Raw genomic sequence first — 20,179 nt, forward strand, 5'->3', positions numbered from 1 at the left:
CCCACATGGCCAGTGACACCACCCAGTCGGTTTGGGTTCCTGTGGGGGCGGCACCACCAGGGGTATCCCCGAAGCAACTATCACAAACGTCCGTGTGACCCTGTGCTAAACAGGAAAAAATCTACTTGCAGGCCGAGCACGCATAGGCATGCAGCCCAGGAGCAGCCTTTCCTTTTAGGAAGCTTGGAAGATCCTTTATAGGCCATCTGAAAACCTTTAAAGACAGGATCAATACACACACTCGTAGTACAAGGACAATGTGGTTTGTAAGGGCCAGAGCACTGCACTAAAAGACCACAAATAAAAGAATAAGTGGTCCAGGTACTGTAGCTGTGAGCCAACACAGCAGCAACTACTGTTAAATGAAACCGCAGGCACACAGAACTATAATGAAGGCTATGCTATACTATAAAGCAATAGACACACTGTAAACCTAGAGAATAATAAATGAAAGGTACTCTAACACAATAAGTTCAGTAAAACTAAGCAGTTTAACTAACAATACCAGCAATAGTCCAAAATCATGCCCTTCCCTGCAGGCACCAAGGAAAAACTGGCCTCTTGAGAGCAGGTGGAGTGCAGAGGAGGAGGAGTCTCTGCTGCACTGTCAAGAAGTTTTACTACTCGGAGCCTGGGTCTCCTAAGCTCAGTGTTCACCTTGGCTGAAAGAAAAATGTTCCTTTAACTTTACCGGGCTTCCTTCTGTGTCTTTCAGTCATGCAACTACATCATCAGCCAGGGATTGCTTTCATTGTCCTGGAACAGAATAGAGCTTGGCCGTGCCATCTGTATTGGAAAATACAGGTTGCAGACAGCAACTACTGTCAGGTATAGAAAATGAAAGATTTTCCCGCTAGACATCCTTCTCGTCAGCTTGTGTATTAATGTGTGCACAGCTACTGCGATCATACCAATGCACATATGTGTGCGTGTGACAATATTTTAACTGCATTATGCACCCTTAATGTCGCCAGGAGAGCACAAACAAATGTACATATAAAGTGTACCCTCGGGCTAACTGCGGCCTCTTAGTGCATCGCTCCAGGCACTTAGCCTAGAACCTATGCATTTCCATGGGTTAGCCACGGGTTATAACGGAATAGCTCCACGCACGTAACCTGGGAGCTAAAAGCCTACGGTAAGTCCTGCAGATAACGAGGTTCCCCAATAAAGACTGACCTACAGGTGGACTATTCGGCTGGCCAGGGCAAATTAACTAAACATTACCCCAATATCCTCATAGTCTCAAACAACTCTGTCCAATAAGAAGTACATGGCTGAAAGCACAGCATGAAAACCTTTGTATTTTGTAGAACTTGCAAAGCTCTGTATAAGCCAAAATGGAGTCGGCTCCAGGTGAAAAAACCTCCAGATTATAGGACTTCAGCATTTGCATTATACTCTTTTAGATATCTTAGTTCAGTTTATATGTACACATTCATCAACATGTGTTATACATTATTCTAAAATTCCCAAATGTGACACTTTTGAAAAATCTATTTATCTTGTAATAATGGTGCCCCCACCCCACTCCCCACATTGACAGATGTCAGTGTGCTTTAGCGTACCTCTGCCTATCACTATATTAAGGAGGTCCTTATTACAGTGTCAACCAATCAGCTGACACCTATAATTCTACAGAATGTACTTGATAAATTATACCTCAAAGCTGATTGTGGTTGCCATGGGCAACTTCTCCACTCTTTTCACTGCTTAATACATCTCCATGCTTTTCAGAGACATGGACTCTCACTGCTTGCTACTTGCAAACATTCTCTAAGTTTTGGTAAAACAAACAAAATATGACAACTACAAATCCGGTTGCTATGAGTTACCGCACATAGACCATTTTACCTATCAAGCTATTGAATATCTTAAACCGTAAAACGATCAGTGTTCAAGTATCAAATTTTAGTATTGGGAGTCGGATTATAGTACGCGGGTGATAGGACAAGGACAATAAAGGCACGCAAACAAGCACCAAGGAGAAATCTAGACAACACATAACAGGAGGATGGGACAATGAACAGACGGGTGGGGGGGCCGTTAGTGCAGCTCTGTCATCTGAAAATTACCTCCTTGCTCTCTTGGATGATGGCTCAAGGGGGTCAGTAATGCTGCATTCAGTTAGATTTTCATTATCTGCAATGACACAAAGTTACAGTGGGGAGAAATGTGACAGATCAGTGACACTCCAATAAATAGAGGTCTTTCCTTTTACATCCAAAGGACAGACTGTAGCTACAGATGTGTCCTCGTACATCCAGCCTCAATACGCCATGCAGCGTGAGATGCCAACTCTGGCCTGGCATCATTTGTGGCGAATATGCGCCTTAAGCGCAACGCTATGCGACTAGGACACACGAGGAGACTGTGCTGAATAATGTGATTTATGACGTGTGTATTGTGTGTGACCGAGTCTGTATATGGAGCAGAACTTGTATTGGAAAAAAGCTGCGGATGCTAAATTGTAGCACTTCGTGTACAGATTCAGTGTCGCACACAGATATACAAGTGTCATTTAATTAATCAATCGTGTGTCCTAATCACACTGCGACTAAGATGCATCTTTGGTAAAAAAGAAGCAACAAGACGCCAGGTGCTAGAAGATTCTCACGCGTGCCAAGAGGGGCTGTTTGTAGTGACTGCAGTAAAGATAAATGAGGACACACTTGTATAACCTTTGTATACAGCACACAAACAAGAACATAAGATGGGCATTTAAACTCCATATCTCTCTGCTGCGCTAAGCGCTCCCACCCTTACACTAATTTCTGGGGATGACACCGATCATCGGGCAATCGGCAAAACACTGCAAGTTAAAAATCCCAAACTCATAGATCCCAAACTATTTTTTGGTCGGAACCGGCTAATCAAGGATTTCCAACATGTAGGATTTCCCCAATCCCTTGACCCAGGCATCGGGAAAATGGGGAATTGCCCCAATACTTCCATGATGTATGGGACTTATTACTCTGTCAAGGAGAAGTTTACTACAACAGTCCCATCCACATTTTCCGATGTTACTTAACCTTTAAGCTAAGATACTGATAAAATGGGAAATAAAGGCACTGAAATGAGTTAATACAACTTGCCTTCACATTCAACTATATGGTTGTTTTTTTTTTTACTCTAGCCATAATTCTTAATAAACTGGATTAGACATATTCCTAGGGAAGCAGGAAACACAGGAATAAACCATTGAAGATACACGTTAGTGAAGTAGTGCGACATTTACTCCCTTACGGACAACTGGATCTGACAACTATGGATAACTTTATATAGCATCTACATATTAGGTCACACTTAACAGAGAATATTCACATCAGTCCCTACCCCAGTGAGCTTACAATCGACATTCCCTACTATACAGAGGGGGTAATTCCGACTGGATCGCTGCAGCGGCAGTGATTGCAGTCTGAATCCCTTTGTGGATTGCGTATGCGCACCCCGGGAGGCCCAGTGAGATGCTAACAGCATTTCAGGGCTGCGATCGACTCTGCCTGAATGACAGGCAGAGGCAGTCGTGGGCGTGTCAACAGCGTTAGAACGCCGTTGGCGGGGACGTTCCGGACAATGCAGGCGTGTCCGGACCATTGCGGTGGCGGGCCGCGGCGGCTGTGTGACGTTACACGCAGCTGCTGTGACCCGGGATGCTGCCAGCCCATGCAGGTAGCTACTCGCCTGGTGCGAAAGCATCACCGCCGTGCGATGCTTTTGCATCCTTGTGGGGGGGGGGGGGGGGGTAAGGCCTGACATGTGGGGCATACCCCTGCATGTCTGAGTAACTGATCGTAGATGGTCTAAATTTAGCACATCTACTATCAGATCTGAATTACCCCTGAGTTCTTACATTTATTTAATTATTTTTATTTTGAGGGGTGTCCCAACATTTTGCTGTGGCTGTGGGATCCTTGAACAGTACCTCCTCCTGCCTGCTCCCTTGAGAAATAAACCTCCAGGAAAATCCCAGTCAACGCAGCTCCATCAGGCACACACAGCTACAGTTTACAAGTGGCTGACCTTCCCTCCTAAGCTAGATGATCCCAAATCTCACCTAAGACCGCCATTACTAGAATTCCAAACACTGCTGTCTCAAAGGATTGCAAGTATTGGTAGACTGAGGCCGACTATAAGTTGGCTTACGTGGTGACCGAAGCGTTCTTTAGACCCATCTTAGCTTTGGCTATTGTCCAGTGGGATCGCTATGTGGAACAAACTCCTTACCACAATAAAAGTGACATACTGCTGTAATAGTCCGTATAAAACACCTGTAACTGTATATATCAATGTCCTGAAGCATTTTTTTCTCCTAACCCACAGGTTACCAAACGTGGCCCTCAAGGAACACCAACAGTCCAGGTTTAAAGTATATCCATGCTTGGCCACAGGTGACTTAATTAGTACACAAACAATGGCAGTTGCTCGGTCATTCCTGGAGATAATTATATATCAGGTGCTAGAAAGGGGGAGGGGGTCACAAACAAACAGCAGACAGAAAGGGGAGGGGGTGCTCTTTCCCCCCCTGGGTATCCCCCAAGCACACTAAAAATTACCTGTAACCATACCTGAACCTATCTGGTAATAGAAATTCAGAGAATTAGTCACACGTTGGCAAACGCATGTTTAGCTGCTGAGCCACTTCACGGCTTCTCCGATATCAGCAGTCCTAACACTACCGAACAGCAGTGCCCACATAGGGCCATGTAATTTGTCTACAGTAGGCCTCATGATAAAGTACTTAATTAGTACTTCAGTCAATTTAATTTAACCATGTGCTGAGCCATGTATATCTTTAAAACCTGAAATGTTAGGGTGCCTTGAGAACCACGTTTGGGAAACCCTGTTCTAACCTACCATTTTATCATAGGCAAAAACTTTAGGCAAGACGGAGAAAAGCGTCAGTTTTGTTAATAATTCTGTGTGCCAGCAAAACAGGAGAAAGCTATCACCTCTGGGACCAATAGCTGATCTAAAGGAGCTAACACTTTTCAGGTATGACTCCTCATTTTAGGTGTGGATTTATTTATAGCAGACAGAGAACACTAGGTTGGTGTATATTTTATATACAGTATCACACATGCACACCTCACAGGTCAACTTATCACTTAAATGCCATATTGTTTTATTGATCTCATGAAGAGTTCCTTTTAAGATACGTCTGTGAATTAATCATACAATTATAGAAGATTTATTAACTCATTGGGTGGTATTCAAATGACATATCACACCCAATCTCCTTTCTAAAGTGATCTCCATCATTGCGCATATTGCGGCCATAGTAATCAGGTTTAGCTGCAAAAATGGTTGGACGCCTCGCTACCCCAGGGGTAGCAAGCTTGAGGTAGGTAGGTAGGTATGTATGTATGTATGTATGTATGTATGTATGTATGTATGTATGCATGCATGCATGTATACATACATACACTCCGTATTATATATATATATATATATATATATATATATACATATATATATATATATACATACATACATACATGCTCTGTATATATATATATATATATATATATATATATATACACATACACACACACACACATATATACACACACACAGTGAGTGTGTGTGTGTGTCTGTGTGTATATATATATATATATATATATATATATATATATATATATATATATATTTCTTTTTTTTGCTATTTTAGTTTTATTGTTTCGGTGGTGAGAGGGCTTTTGTCTCACCACAATTGCCTACATTCTGGTGTGATCAGCTCCCTTCAAGGGTGAATACAACAAGGCCTGCACATTCTGCACCTGTAGTGAAGGTTTATAATTTCTGAATTGCACAGCTACAACTCGAGAAACAGAGTTCCGGGTTTTCCAGCTTACCCAGAGACAGCAGGAAGTCAGGTGCAAGGGAAAAGTTTAAAACTCCCATTTACCCAGAGTTCTGTGTGCGGATGCCTGTTAGAGGCCAGTGAGAAGGGAACAGTTTGTAGCACCAGGGACTGTGTACATTAGCCATGCCAGGAGATCATGGCATGTGCGGCTACAAGCTACTGCAGCAGTAGAACTTATAAGCACCAGAAGTGCTAGGACCTTTTATGTTTTTTCTGCATGTACCAGTGTGACCAGCCCCAAGCCTGTGTATGCTGTTCTACAGTGTCTGATACCGGTAAAGACACGGTGTTGTAACCGGAAGACCTGCCTCACGAGTCCTTATTTCAGTAACCCTTTTACTATAATATATATTATATACACACACACACAGAATATATTACTATTCTTTTCTGCCACATTTGATACTGGTAATCTATTCCTTTTTAATTTCTTTCCAGCGTCATTTTGTATTTTTGTTGTACGTAACTGGGGACTTTGGTTGCTAGACTAGGAGACTGTCACCCTTTAGTGCCATTTCCATTGTATTAGGCCTGCCAACACCTTTGTCAGAGCATGCCCGTTTTTGCAAGGAAGGGCAGTAGTGATCAGTGACGTGCAGTTAGAGGAGGGCAAATGTAACATGTGCAGAGAGAGTTAGATTTGGGTGGGGTGTGTTCAAATTTAAAATCTAAATTGCAGTGTAAAAATAAAGCAGACAGTATTTACCCTGCACAGAAACAATATAACCCACCCAAATCTAACTCTCTCTGCACATGTTACATCTGCCCCCCCTGCAGCGCAGTATGGTTTTACCCATTAGTGTGCTTTTTTGGTTTGCTAACAAACCTGAATACCTTCCTATATGCGACTTGGTAGCAGTGATGCAAATGGGACGTAAAATTCAGGAAAAAGTACTAAAGTCCGGGAATCACAACCCGTGGTGGAGCGCTTAAGTCATGCCAAGTGCCTTGTGCTATGTGGTGCAAAGACACTAGGTGAATGAGGACTAATCTGTATATAGACAGCGCAAGAAACCAATATGATGGCCTAACACTTTCCTGTGTGGGAGAAACATAACCAATTCCTTATTTTTTTTATTATAGTACAAAAATAAGAATTTACTTACCGATAATTCTATTTCTCATAGTCCGTAGTGGATGCTGGGGACTCCGAAAGGACCATGGGGAATAGCGGCTCCGCAGGAGACTGGGCACAAAGTAAAAGCTTTAGGACTAGCTGGTGTGCACTGGCTCCTCCCCCTATGACCCTCCTCCAAGCCTCAGTTAGGATACTGTGCCCGGACGAGCGTACACAATAAGGAAGGATTTTGAATCCCGGGTAAGACTCATACCAGCCACACCAATCACACCGTACAACTTGTGATCTGAACCCAGTTAACAGCATGATAACAGAAGGAGCCTCTGAAAAGATGGCTCACAACAACAATAACCCGATTTTTGTAACAATAACTATGTACAAGTAATGCAGACAATCCGCACTTGGGATGGGCGCCCAGCATCCACTACGGACTATGAGAAATAGAATTATCGGTAAGTAAATTCTTATTTTCTCTAACGTCCTAGTGGATGCTGGGGACTCCGAAAGGACCATGGGGATTATACCAAAGCTCCCAAACGGGCGGGAGAGTGCGGATGACTCTGCAGCACCGAATGAGAGAACTCCAGGTCCTTCTCAGCCAGGGTATCAAATTTGTAGAATTTAGCAAACGTGTTTGCCCCTGACCAAGTAGCTGCTCGGCAAAGTTGTAAAGCCGAGACCCCTCGGGCAGCCGCCCAAGATGAGCCCCTTTCCGTGTGGAATGGGCTTTTACAGATTTTGGCTGTGGCAGGCCTGCCACAGAATGTGCAAGCTGAATTGTACTACAAATCCAACGAGCAATCGTCTGCTTAGAAGCAGGAGCACCCAGCTTGTTGTGTGCATACAGGATAAACAGCGAGTCAGATTTTCTGACTCCAGCCGTCCTGGAAACATATTTTCAGGGCCCTGACTACGTCCAGCAACTTGGAATCCTCCAAGTCCCTAGTAGCCGCAGGCACCACAATAGGTTGGTTTAAGTGAAATGCTGAAACCACCTTAGGGAGAAATTGAGGACGAGTCCTCAATTCTGCCCTGTCCGTATGAAAAATTAGGTAAGGGCTTTTATAGGATAAAGCCGCCAATTCTGATACACGCCTGGCTGAAGCCAGGGCTAACAGCATTACCACTTTCCATGTGAGATTTCAAGTCCACAGTGGTGAGTGGTTCAAACCAATGTGATTTTAGGAATCCCAACACTACATTGAGATCCCAAGGTGCCACTGGAGGCACAAAAGGAGGCTGTATATGCAGTACTCCCTTGACAAACGTCTGAACTTCAGGAACAGAAGCTAGTTCTTTTTGGAAGAATATCGACAGGGCCGAAATTTGAACCTTAATGGACCCTAATTTGAGGCCCATAGACAGTCCTGTTTGCAGGAAATGCAGGAATCGACCCAGTTGAAATTCCTCCATAGGGGCCTTCCTGGCCTCGCACCACGCAACATATTTACGCCAAATACGGTGATAATGTTGTACGGTTACATCCTTCCTGGCTTTGATCAGGGTAGGGATGACTTCATCCGGAATGCCTTTTTCCTTCAGGATCCGGCGTTCAACCGCCATGCCGTCAAACGCAGCCGCGGTAAGTCTTGGAACAGACATGGTCCCTGCTGGAGCAGGTCCTGTCTTAGAGGTAGAGGCCACGGGTCTTCCGTGAGCATCTCTTGAATTTCCGGGTACCAAGTCCTTCTTAGCCAATCCGGAGCCACGAGTATAGTCTTTACTCCTCTCCTTCTTATGATTCTCAGTACTTTTGGTATGAGAGGAAGAGGAGGGAACACATACACTGACCGGTACACCCACGGTGTTACCAGAGCGTCCACAGCTATTGCCTGAGGGTCCCTTGACCTGGAGCAATATCTGTCCAGTTTTTTGTTGAGGCGAGACGCCATCATGTCCACCTTTGGTTTTTCCCAACGGTTTACAATCATGTGGAAGACTTCTGGGTGAAGTCCCTACTCCCCCGGGTGAAGATCGTGTCTGCTGAGGAAGTCTGCTTCCCAGTTGTCCACTCCCGGAATGAACACTGCTGACAGTGCTATCACATGATTTTCCGCCCAGCGAAGAATCCTTGCCACTTCCGTCATTGCCCTCCTGCTTCTTGTGCCGCCCTGTCTGTTTACGTGGGCGACTGCCGTGATGTTGTCCGATTGGATCAATACTGGCTGACCCTGAAGCAGAGGCCTTGCCTGACTTAGGGCATTGTAAATGGCCCTTAGTTCCAGGATATTTATGTGAAGTGACGTTTCCATGCTTGACCACAAGCCCTGGAAATTTTTTCCCTGTGTGACTGCTCCCCAGCCTCTCAGGCTGGCATCCGTGGTCACCAGGACCCAATCCTGAATGCCGAATCTGCGGCCCTCTAGGAGATGAGCACTCTGTAACCACCACAGGAGAGACACCCTTGTCCTTGGAGACAGGGTTATCCGCTGATGCATTTGAAGATGCGATCCGGACCATTTGTCTAGCAGATCCAACTGAAAAGTTCTTGCGTGGAATCTGCCGAATGGAATCGCTTCGTAAGAAGCCACCATCTTTCCCAGGACCCTTGTGCACTGATGCACTGACACCTGGCCTGGTCTTAGGAGTTTCCTGACTAGGTCGGATAACTCCCTGGCTTTCTCTTCCGGGAGAAACACCTTTTTCTGTACTGTGTCCAGAATCATCCCTAGGAACAGCAGACGTGTCGTCGGAATCAGCTGCGATTTTGGAATATTTAGAATCCATCCGTGCTGTCGTAGTACTATTTGAGATAGTGCTACTCCGACCTCTAACTGTTCTCTGGACCGTGCCCTTATCAGGAGATCGTCCAAGTAAGGGATAATTAAGACGCCTTTTCTTCGAAGAAGAATCATCATTTCGGCCATTACCTTGGTAAAGACCCGGGGTGCCGTGGACAATCCAAACGGCAGCGTCTGAAACTGATAGCGACAGTTCTGTACCACAAACCTGAGGTACCCTTGGTGAGAAGGGCAAATTGGGACATGGAGGTAAGCATCCTTGATGTCCAGAGACACCATGTAGTCCCCTTCTTCCAGGTTCGCTATCACTGCTCTGAGTGACTCCATCTTGAACTTGAACCTTTTTATGTAAGTGTTCAAGGCTTTCAGATTTAAAATGGGTCTCACCGAGCCGTCCGGCTTCGGTACCACAAACAGCGTGGAGTAATACCCCTTTCCCTGTTGTAGGAGGGGTACCTTGATTATCACTTGCTGGGAATACAGCTTGTGAATGGCTTCCAATACCGCCTCCCTGTCGGGGGTAGACGTTGGTAAAGCAGACTTCAGGAACCGGCGAGGGGGAGACGTCTCGAATTCCAATTTGTACCCCTGAGATACTACCTGCAGGATCCAGGGGTCCACTTGCGAGTGAGCCCACTGCGCGCTGAAATTCTTGAGACGGGCCCCCACCGTGCCTGAGTCCGCTTGTAAGGCCCCAGCGTCATGCTGAGGACTTGGCAGAAGCGGGGGAGGGCTTCTGTTCGTGGGAAGAAGCTGTCTGTTGCAGTCTTTTTCCCCTTCCTCTGCCCCGGGGCAGATATGAGTGGCCTTTTGCCCGCTTGCCCTTATGGGGACGAAAGGACTGAGCCTGAAAAGACGGTATCTTTTTCTGCTGCGAGGTGACTTGGGGTAAAAAGGTGGATTTCCCAGCCGTTGCCGTGGCCACCAGGTCCGATAGACCGCCCCCAAATAACTCCTCCCCTTTATACGGCAATACTTCCATATGCCGTTTGGAATCCGCATCCCCTGACCACTGTCGCGTCCATAATCCTCTTCTGGCAGAAATGGACATCGCACTTACTCTTGATGCCAGAGTGCAAATGTCTCTCTGTGCATCTCGCATATATAGGAATGCATCCTTTAAATGCTCTATAGTCAATAATATATTGTCCCTGTCCAGGGTATCAATATTTTCAGTCAGGGAATCCGACCAAGCCACCCCAGCACTGCACATCCAGGCTGAGGCGATTGCTGGTCGCAGTATAACACCAGTATGAGTGTATATACTTTTAAGGATATTTTCCAGCCTCCTATCTGCTGGCTCCTTAAGGGCGGCCGTTTCTGGAGACGGTAACGCCACTTGTTTTGATAAGCGTGTGAGCGCCTTATCCACCCTAGGGGGTGTTTCCCAACGAGCCCTAACCTCTGGTGGGAAGGGATATAGTGCCAATAATTTTTTAGAAATTAGCAGTTTTTTGTCGGGGGTAACCCACGCTTCATCACACACTTCATTCAATTCATCTGATTCAGGAAAAACTACGGGTAGTTTTTTCACACCCCACATAATACCCCTTTTTGTGGTACTTGCAGTATCAGAGATGTGCAAAACCTCCTTCATTGCCGTGATCATGTAACGTGTGGCCCTACTGGAAAATACGTTTGTTTCTTCACCGTCGACACTGGAGTCAGTGTCTGTGTCTGGGTCCGTGTCGACCCACTGAGGTAACGGGCGTTTAATAGCCCCTGACGGTGTTTGAGACGCCTGGACAGGCACTAACTGAGCTGCCGGCTGTCTCATGTCGTCAACAGTTTTCTGTAACGTGCCGACACTGTCACGTAATTCCTTAATTACGGCCATCCATTCAGGTGTCGACTCCCTAGGGGGTGACATCACCATTATAGGCAATTGCTCCGCCTCCACATCATTTTCCTCCTCATACATGTCGACACACACGTACCGACACCCAGCACACACACAGGGAATGCTCTGATAGAGGACAGGACCCACTTAGCCCCTTGGGGAGACAGAGGGAGAGTTTGCCAGCACACACCAGAGCGCTATATATGTATAGGGACAACCTTACAATAAGTGTCTATCCCTTATAGCTGCTTATATCTGTTATTTTGCCAAATAAGTGCCCCCCTCTCTTTTTTACCCTGTTTTTGTAGTTGCAGGATGCAGGGGAGATTCTGGGAGCCTTCCTACCAGCGGAGCTGTGTGGGAAAAATGGCGCTGTGTGCTGAGGAGATAGGCCCCGCCCCCTTCACGGCGGGCTCTTCTCCCGCTTTTTTCTGGAAAACTGGCAGGGGTTAAATACATCCATATAGCCCAGGAGCTATATGTGATGTATTTTTTGCCAAATAGGGTAAATTCATTGCTTCCCAGGGCGCCCCCCCCCAGCGCCCTGCACCCTCAGTGACCGAAGTGTGAAGTGTGCTGAGAGCAATGGCGCACAGCTGCAGTGCTGTGCGCTACCTTATGAAGACAGGAAAGTCTTCTGCCGCCGATTTATGGACCTCTTCTTGCTTCAGCATCTGTAAGGGGGCCGGCGGCGCGGCTCCGGGACCCATCCATGGCTGGGCCTGTGATCGTCCCTCTGGAGCTAATGTCCAGTAGCCTAAGAAGCCCAATCCACTCTGCACGCAGGTGAGTTCGCTTCTTCTCCCCTTAGTCCCTCGATGCAGTGAGCCTGTTGCCAGCAGGTCTCACTGAAAATAAAAAACCTATTTAAACTTTTACTCTAAGCAGCTCAGGAGAGCCACCTAGATTGCACCCTTCTCGTTCGGGCACAAAATCTTAACTGAGGCTTGGAGGAGGGTCATAGGGGGAGGAGCCAGTGCACACCAGCTAGTCCTAAAGCTTTTACTTTGTGCCCAGTCTCCTGCGGAGCCGCTATTCCCCATGGTCCTTTCGGAGTCCCCAGCATCCACTAGGACGTTAGAGAAATTCACTTAAATTGGCAATTATGTTTCACAGTGTGATTTACCCGATACTATATTATTGTGCAACGCTTTCAGAGCAAAGCATTGCCGCTATGTGCCAATGATAAGAAGGGACAGAAAACCCACCACCACAAATAAAGAGAGAGAAAAAAAATCTACCACCCCTTTTGGAAATTAACGATGTTCAGTGGATTGCAGCACAATTTGTCACATGACCACAGATTAAACCCAGTTTACACATTGCATATTATTACCGTTAACCTTTGACGGACGATTGACGAACATGGAACTGAATCATATATTATTGACATGAACAAAGCCCTATTTGTTAGGTTAGGGAAGCAATAACAGATTTTGTGCAACAATATGAAGCTGCAGACCACAAAAAAAAAAAAATTAGCAAAGAAATGCATCATATATCCAATTCCATCTATTACGATGGAGCTTTCCTCACCTTGTAAGGTCTCATCTGCCTCGGACGCTATAGGTGGAAGCTCTGCGTTTCCTCTCACAGAGTTTGTATCACTGGTGTCCTTGCCTAGGAAGGAGGAGCTCTGCTCCCGATCCCTCTTAATGTCATAGCTCTTGTAGTGATCCTACAGGAAGAAACAGAATTCTATGAATGAAATGACTGAGGTCACGGTGGTACATGAACAGACACAGATGGTGCAGTCATGTTTACATCTGCAGGAGGTCTTGTGTAGGTTTGAAAAGACTGAGGGGTCTATTCATGAAGCAGTGAAAAAGGGTGGAGAAGTGAGCCAGTGGAGAAGTTGCCCATGGCAACCAATCAGCACTGAAGTAACATTTATAATTTGCATACTATACAATTATACGGAGCAGCTGATTGGTTGCCATTGGCAACTTCTCCACAGGCTCACTTCTCCACTCTTTTCACTGCTTCATGAATAGACGCCTGAATCAGGCAACTATAAGTAAAACCACGTAAATTCCTAAATAAGTCTGACAGGGCAGCAGCACCCTGAAGGGCTAGTGTGAGCCCTTGTGGCACCCAAGCAAGAAACCTTGGGTGCCATTAGGTGGTAGGTGGGGAAAGCCTCCCTGTCCCCTCACACTACGAAGGTGGTGCTTGAGTGAGAAACATCATAGCCTAGCACAGTACTCCCTGCCAAACGCACACAAAGCTGTTGCCGTTTCTGTTTAACAAAAATTAAGTTATCTTCACGTCTGTTCTGTAGACATTTTCTTCTTGCAAATGCTGTTTTCCCTTTCTTAGAAGCCTCATTCACTTTGCTATAACAGTCAAGCACCCACCAACCTGCTCACCCAGTAACACCCCCACTCAGCACCTAATAACACCCCCCAGCACCCATTACCACATTCACTCACCTTGTCAGCACTCCTTACCCAGCAAACACAGCAAAATAAATAGATGCACACACAACATACACACATATCTGTAATAATATACATATACACACACACACACACACACACACACACACACACACACACACACACACACACACACACACACACACACACACACACACACATAGGGTACAGAAGCAAAGACAGGCATGACTGTTTAGTTTGGAGGCGGGGCAGAATTTCTGAAGTGACTGACAAGCTGGGACACCGAGGAGAAGCAAAGGTGGCCATTACATTGCCTGCATGAACCATGTCACTGAATACAGATAACGGACAGCTAGGAAGGTTCTTCGGATAAACCTTTCAAACCTGCCGCCACCCCTCCGTAGGAGACATGGGCACTTTAAGAAAGAATTAGATTCTGGTGTGCTCTGGCTCTTCCCTCTATGTCCCTCCTCCAGACCTCAGTTTGAATCTGTGCCCGGATGAGCTGGGTGCTGTTCAGTGAGCTCTCCTGAGCTTGCTGTAAGAAAGTATTTGTTAGGTTTTTTATTTTCAGGGAGCTCTGCTGGCAACAGACTCCCTGCATCATGGGACTGAGGGGAGAGAAGCAGCCCTACTCTCTGCAGATAGGTCCTGCTTCTTAGGCTACTGGACACCATTAGCTCCAGAGGGATCGTACACAGGATCTCACCCTCGTCGTCCGATCCCGGAGCCGCGCCGCCGTCCCCCTCGCAGAGCCGGAAGACAGAAGCCGGGTGAATGAAGCAAGAAGACTTCAAAATCGGCGGCAGAAGACTCCAGTCTTCACTGAGGTAGCGCACAGCACCGCAGCTGTGCGCCATTGCTCCCACACTACACCCACATACTCCGGTCACTGTAAGGGTGCAGGGCGCAGGGGGGGGGGGGGTGCCCGTGGCAGCAATTAGAGACGTCTTTGGCAAAAGTTTGCATATATACAGTTGGGCACTGTATATATGTATGAGCCCCCGCCAAAAAGTGTACATTAAAGCGGGACAGAAGCCCGCCGTCGAGGAGGCGGGGCTTCTTTCTCAGCACTCACCAGGCGCCATGTTTTTTCTCCACAGCACCGCTGAGAGGAAGCTCCACAGCCTCTCCCCTGCAGTTACACGGTAAAAGAGGGTAAAAAGAGAGGGGGGGCACATAATTAGGTGCAAAAATCAATATAAACAGCAGCTACTGGGTTAACATTAAGTTACTGTGTTATTGCTGCGTTAATAGCGCTGGGGTGTGTGCTGGCATACTCTCTCTCTGTCTCTCCAAAGGGCCTTATGGGGGAATTGTCTTCAGATGAGCATTCCCTGAGTTTGTGGTGTGTCGGTACGTGTGTGTCGACATGTCTGAGGTAAAAGGCTCCCCTAAGGAGGAGATGGAGCAAATGTGTGTGTGAAGGTGTCTCAGTCGACAACGCAGACACCTGTTTGGATATGTGTAAGTGCTGAGGTGAATTCATTGCACAAAAGATTAGAGAACAGACAGGGAATCTACCCATGTCTGTCCCTATGTCGCAGAGACCTTCAGAGTCTCTCAATGCTCACTATCCAAAATAATAGACACTGATATCGACACAGGGTCTGACTCCAGTGTCGACTACGATAATGCAAAGTTACAGCCAAAATGGCAGAAAAGTATTCAATATATGATTATTGTAATAAAAGATGATTTGCATATCACTGATGACTCATCTGTCCCTGACACAAGGGTACACATGTTTAAGGGGAAGAAAGCTGAGGTAAATTTCCCTCCTCTCATGATGAAAAAGAGCGGGAATCTCCAGACAAGAGACTGCAGTTTCCCACAAAGAATTCTCAGGGAGTATCCTTTCCCTACTAGGGCCAGGATACGATGGGAATCTTCCCCTAGGGTGTCACGTTTGCCCAAAAGGTAGCCCTGACTTAACAGCTATCCTCAGGAATCCTGCAGATAGCGTGCACATTCTGGTACACTACTCAGACCGGCGATTGTGTCGGCATGGGTTTATAGCGCTGTAGCAGCGTGGACAGGTACCTTATCAGCAGAGATTGAAACGTACGTACGTACGTACGTATATATAGATATATATATATATATATATATATATATATATATAGATATATATAGATATATAGATATATAGATAGATATATAGAGATAATAAGAATTTACTCACCGGTAATTCTATTTCTCGTAGTCCGTAGTGGATGCTGGGTACTCCGTAAGGACCATGGGGAATAGACTGGCTCCACAGTAGACTGGGCACTCTTAAAAGAAAGATTAGGTACTATATCTGGTGTGCACTGGCTCCTCCCTCTATGCCCCTCCTCCAGACCTCAGTTAGGGAAACCGTGCCCGGAAGAGCTGACATTACTAGGAAAGGATTTGGAATCCAGGGTAAGACTCATACCAGCCACACCAATCACACCGTACAACTTGTGATAACTATACCCAGTTAACAGTATGAACAACAACTGAGCCTTATTCAACAGATGGCTCATAACAATAACCCTATAGTTAAGCAATAACTATATACATGTATTGCAGAAAGTCCGCACTTGGGACGGGCTCCCAGCATTCACTACGGACTACGAGAAATAGAATTACCGGTGAGTAAATTCTTATTTTCTCTGACATCCTAGTGGATGATGGGTACTCCGTAAGGACCATGGGGATTATACCAAAGCTCCCAAACAGGCGGGAGAGTGCGGATGACTCTGCAGCACCGAATGAGCAAACTCAAGGTCCTCCTCAGCCAGGGTATCAAACTTGTAGAATTTTGCAAAAGTGTTTGATCCCGACCAAGTAGCAGCTCGGCAAAGCTGTAAAGCCGAGACCCCTCGGGCAGCCGCCCAAGAAGAGCCCACCTTCCTCGTGGAATGGGCTTTTACTGATTTAGGATGCGGCAGTCCAGCCGCAGAATGTGCAAGTTGAATCGTGCTACAGATCCAGCGAGCAATAGTCTGCTTTGAAGCAGGGGCACCCAGCTTGTTGGGTGCATGCAGGATAAACAGCGAGTCAGTTTTTCCGACTCTAGCCGTCCTGGAAACATATATTTTCAGGGCCCGGACTACGTCCAGCAACTTGGAATCCTCCAAGTCCCGAGTAGCTGCAGGCACCACAATAGGTTGGTTCAAATGAAACGCTGATACCACCTTTGGGAGAAATTGGGGACGAGTCCTCAATTCTGCCCTGTCCATATGGAAAATCAGATATGGGCTTTTACAGGACAAAGCCGCCAATTCTGACACACGCCTAGCTGAGGCCAATGCCAACAGCATGACTACCTTCCACGTGAGATACTTCAACTCCACGGTCTGAAGTGGCTCAAACCAATGTGATTTTAGGAAATCCAACACTACGTTGAGATCCCAAGGTGCCACTGGAGGCACAAAAGGGGGCTGAATATGCAGCACTCCCTTAACAAACGTCTGAACTTCAGGCAGTGAAGCCAGTTCTTTTTGAAAGAAAATAGACAGGGCCGAAATCTGGACTTTAATGGATCCTAATTTTAGGCCCATAGTCACTCCTGACTGTAGGAAGTGCAGAAATCGACCCAGCTGAAATTCCTCTGTTGGGGCCTTCATGGCCTCACACCAAGCAACATATTTTCGCCATATACGGTGATAATGTTGTGCTGTCACGTCTTTCCTAGCCTTTATCAGCGTAGGAATCACTTCATCTGGAATGCCCTTTTCCGTTAGGATCCGGCGTTCAACCGCCATGCCGTCAAACGCAGCCGCGGTAAGTCTTGGAACAGACAGGGCCCCTGCTGTAATAGGTCCTGTCTGAGAGGCAGAGGCCATGGTTCCTCTGAGATCATTTCTTGTAGTTCTGGGTACCAAGTTCTTCTTGGCCAATCCGGAACGATGAGTATAGTTCTTACTCCTCTCTTTCTTACTATCCTCAGTACCTCGGGTATGACAGGAAGAGGAGGGAACACATAAACCGACTGGTACACCCACGGTGTCACTAGTGCGTCCACAGCTATCGCCTGAGGGTCTCTTGACCTGGCGCAATATTTTTTTAGCTTTTTGTTGAGGCGGGACGCCATCATGTCCACCTGTGGCCGTTCCCAACGGTTTACAATCTGCGTGAAGACTTCTGGATGAAGTCCCCACTCTCCCGGGTGGAGGTCGTGCCTGCTGAGGAAGTCTGCTTCCCAGTTGTCCACTCCCAGAAAGAACACCGCTGACAGTGCTAGCACGCGATTCTCCGCCCATCGGAGAATCCTTGTGGCTTCTGCCATCGCCATCCTGCTTCTTGTGCCGCCCTGTCGGTTTACATGGGCGACCGCCGTGATGTTGTCTGACTGAATCAGCACCGGTTGGTCTTGAAGCAGGGGTTCTGCTTGACTTAGGGCATTGTAAATGGCCCTTAGTTCCAGAATATTTATGTGTAGGGAAGTCTCCTGACTCGACCACTGTCCTTGGAAGTTTCTTCCCTGAGTGACTACCCCCCAACATCGGAGGCTTGCATCCGTGGTCACCAGGACCCAGTCCTGAATGCCGAATCTGCGGCCCTCGAGAAGATGAGCACTCTGCAGCCACCACAGCAGAGACACCCTGGCCCTCGGGGACAGGGTGATCAGCCGATGCATCTGAAGATGCGATCCGGACCACTTGTCTAACAGATCCCACTGAAAGATCCTTGCATGGAACCTACCGAAGGGAATTGCTTCGTAAGAAGCTACCATCTTTCCCAAAACTCGCGTGCAGTGATGCACCGACACCTGTTTTGGTTTCAGGAGGTCTCTGACCAGAGATGACAACTCCTCGGCCTTCTCCTCCGGGAGAAACACCTTCTTCTGTTCTGTGTCCAGAATCATGCCCAAGAACAGCAGACGCGGCGTAGGAATCAGCTGCGACTTTGGGATATTCAGAATCCAGCCGTGCTGTTGTAGCACTTCCCGAGATAGTGCTTCTCCGACTAACAACTGCTCCTTGGACCTTGCCTTTATAAGGAGATCGTCCAAGTACGGGATAATTATAACTCCCTTCTTTCGAAGGAGTATCATCATTTCGGCCATTACCTTGGTAAATACCCTCGGTGCCGTGGACAGACCAAACGGCAACGTCTGGAATTGGTAATGACAGTCCTGGTACCACAAACCTGATGTACTCCTGGTGAGGTGGGTAAATGGGGACATGTAGGTAAGCATCCTTGATGTCCAGTGACACCATAAAATCCCCCTCTTCCAGGCTTGCAATAACCGCCCTGAGCGATTCCATTTTGAACTTGAACTTCCTTATATAAGTGTTCAAGGATTTCAAATTTAGAATGGGTCTCACTGAACCGTCTGGTTTCGGTACCACAAACATTGTGGAATAGTAACCCCGTCCCTGTTGAAGGAGGGGAACTTTGATTATCACCTGCTGAAGGTACAGCTTGTGAATTGCCGCCAGTACTACCTCCCTTTCCTTGGGAGCAGCTGGCAAGGCTGATTTGAGGTAACGGCAAGGGGGAGACGCCTCGAACTCCAGCTTGTATCCCTGAGATACCACTTGTAGAACCCAGAGATCCACCTGTGAGCGAACCCACTGGTCGCTGAAGTTCCGGAGACGCGCCCCCACCGCACCTGGCTCCACCTGCGGTGGACTTAGTGGAAGCAGGGGAGGATTTTTGTTCCTGGGAACTGGCTGTCTGGTGCAGCTTTTTCCCTCTACCCTTGCCTCTGGGCAGAAAGGACGCACCTCTGACCCGCTTGCCTTTCTGAGGCCGAAAGGACTGTACTTGATAATACGGTGCTTTCTTAGGCTGTGAGGGAACCTGAGGTAAAAAAGTCGACTTCCCAGCTGTTGCTGTGGATACGAGGTCCGAGAGACCGTCCCCAAACAATTCCTCACCTTTATAAGGCAAAACCTCCATGTGCCTTTTAGAATCAGCATCACCTGTCCACTGCCGAGTCCATAATACTCTCCTGGCAGAAATGGACATTGCATTAATTCTAGATGCCAGCCGGCAAATGTCCCTCTGTGCATCCCTCATATATAAGACTACGTCTTTAATATGCTCTATGGTTAGCAAAATAGTATCCCTGTCAAGGGAATCAATGTTATCTGACAGGGTATCAGACCAAGCAGCTGCAGCACTACACATCCATGCTGAAGCAATTGCAGGTCTCAGTATAGTACCTGAGTGTGTATACACAGACTTCAGGATAGCCTCCTGCTTTCTATCTGCAGGCTCCTTTAAGGCGGCCGTATCCTGAGACGGCAGTGCCACCTTTTTTGATAAGGGTGTTAG

The 20,179-nt window shown here is 47.0% G+C and overlaps 1 protein-coding gene and 1 long non-coding RNA gene across 6 annotated transcripts in view; one reads left to right on the plus strand and one right to left on the minus strand.

Moving 5' to 3' along the window:
- The window catches only part of CIZ1 (CDKN1A interacting zinc finger protein 1), a 99,624-nt gene that overhangs the window by 41,384 nt on the left and 38,061 nt on the right, over window positions 1-20,179 (minus strand). For 4 of the 5 annotated variants that reach the window (XM_063936600.1, XM_063936602.1, XM_063936601.1 and 1 more), the window contains exons 5-6: window positions 13,062-13,203; window positions 2,076-2,142 (exon numbers count right to left, since the gene is read on the minus strand). In XM_063936600.1, coding sequence (XP_063792670.1) covers window positions 2,076-2,142; window positions 13,062-13,203 — 209 coding nt within the window. Of the gene's footprint in view, window positions 1-2,075; window positions 2,143-13,061; window positions 13,204-13,957; window positions 14,063-20,179 lie in introns of those variants that run through there. The other variant, XM_063936603.1, reaches the window with a different exon arrangement.
- LOC134948556 (uncharacterized) overlaps window positions 1-20,179 on the plus strand; it is a 66,176-nt gene that overhangs the window by 13,377 nt on the left and 32,620 nt on the right. The window lies entirely within an intron of this gene.

Source organism: Pseudophryne corroboree, chromosome 8 (assembly GCF_028390025.1).
Source record: "Pseudophryne corroboree isolate aPseCor3 chromosome 8, aPseCor3.hap2, whole genome shotgun sequence".
Lineage (NCBI taxonomy): Eukaryota > Metazoa > Chordata > Amphibia > Anura > Myobatrachidae > Pseudophryne > Pseudophryne corroboree.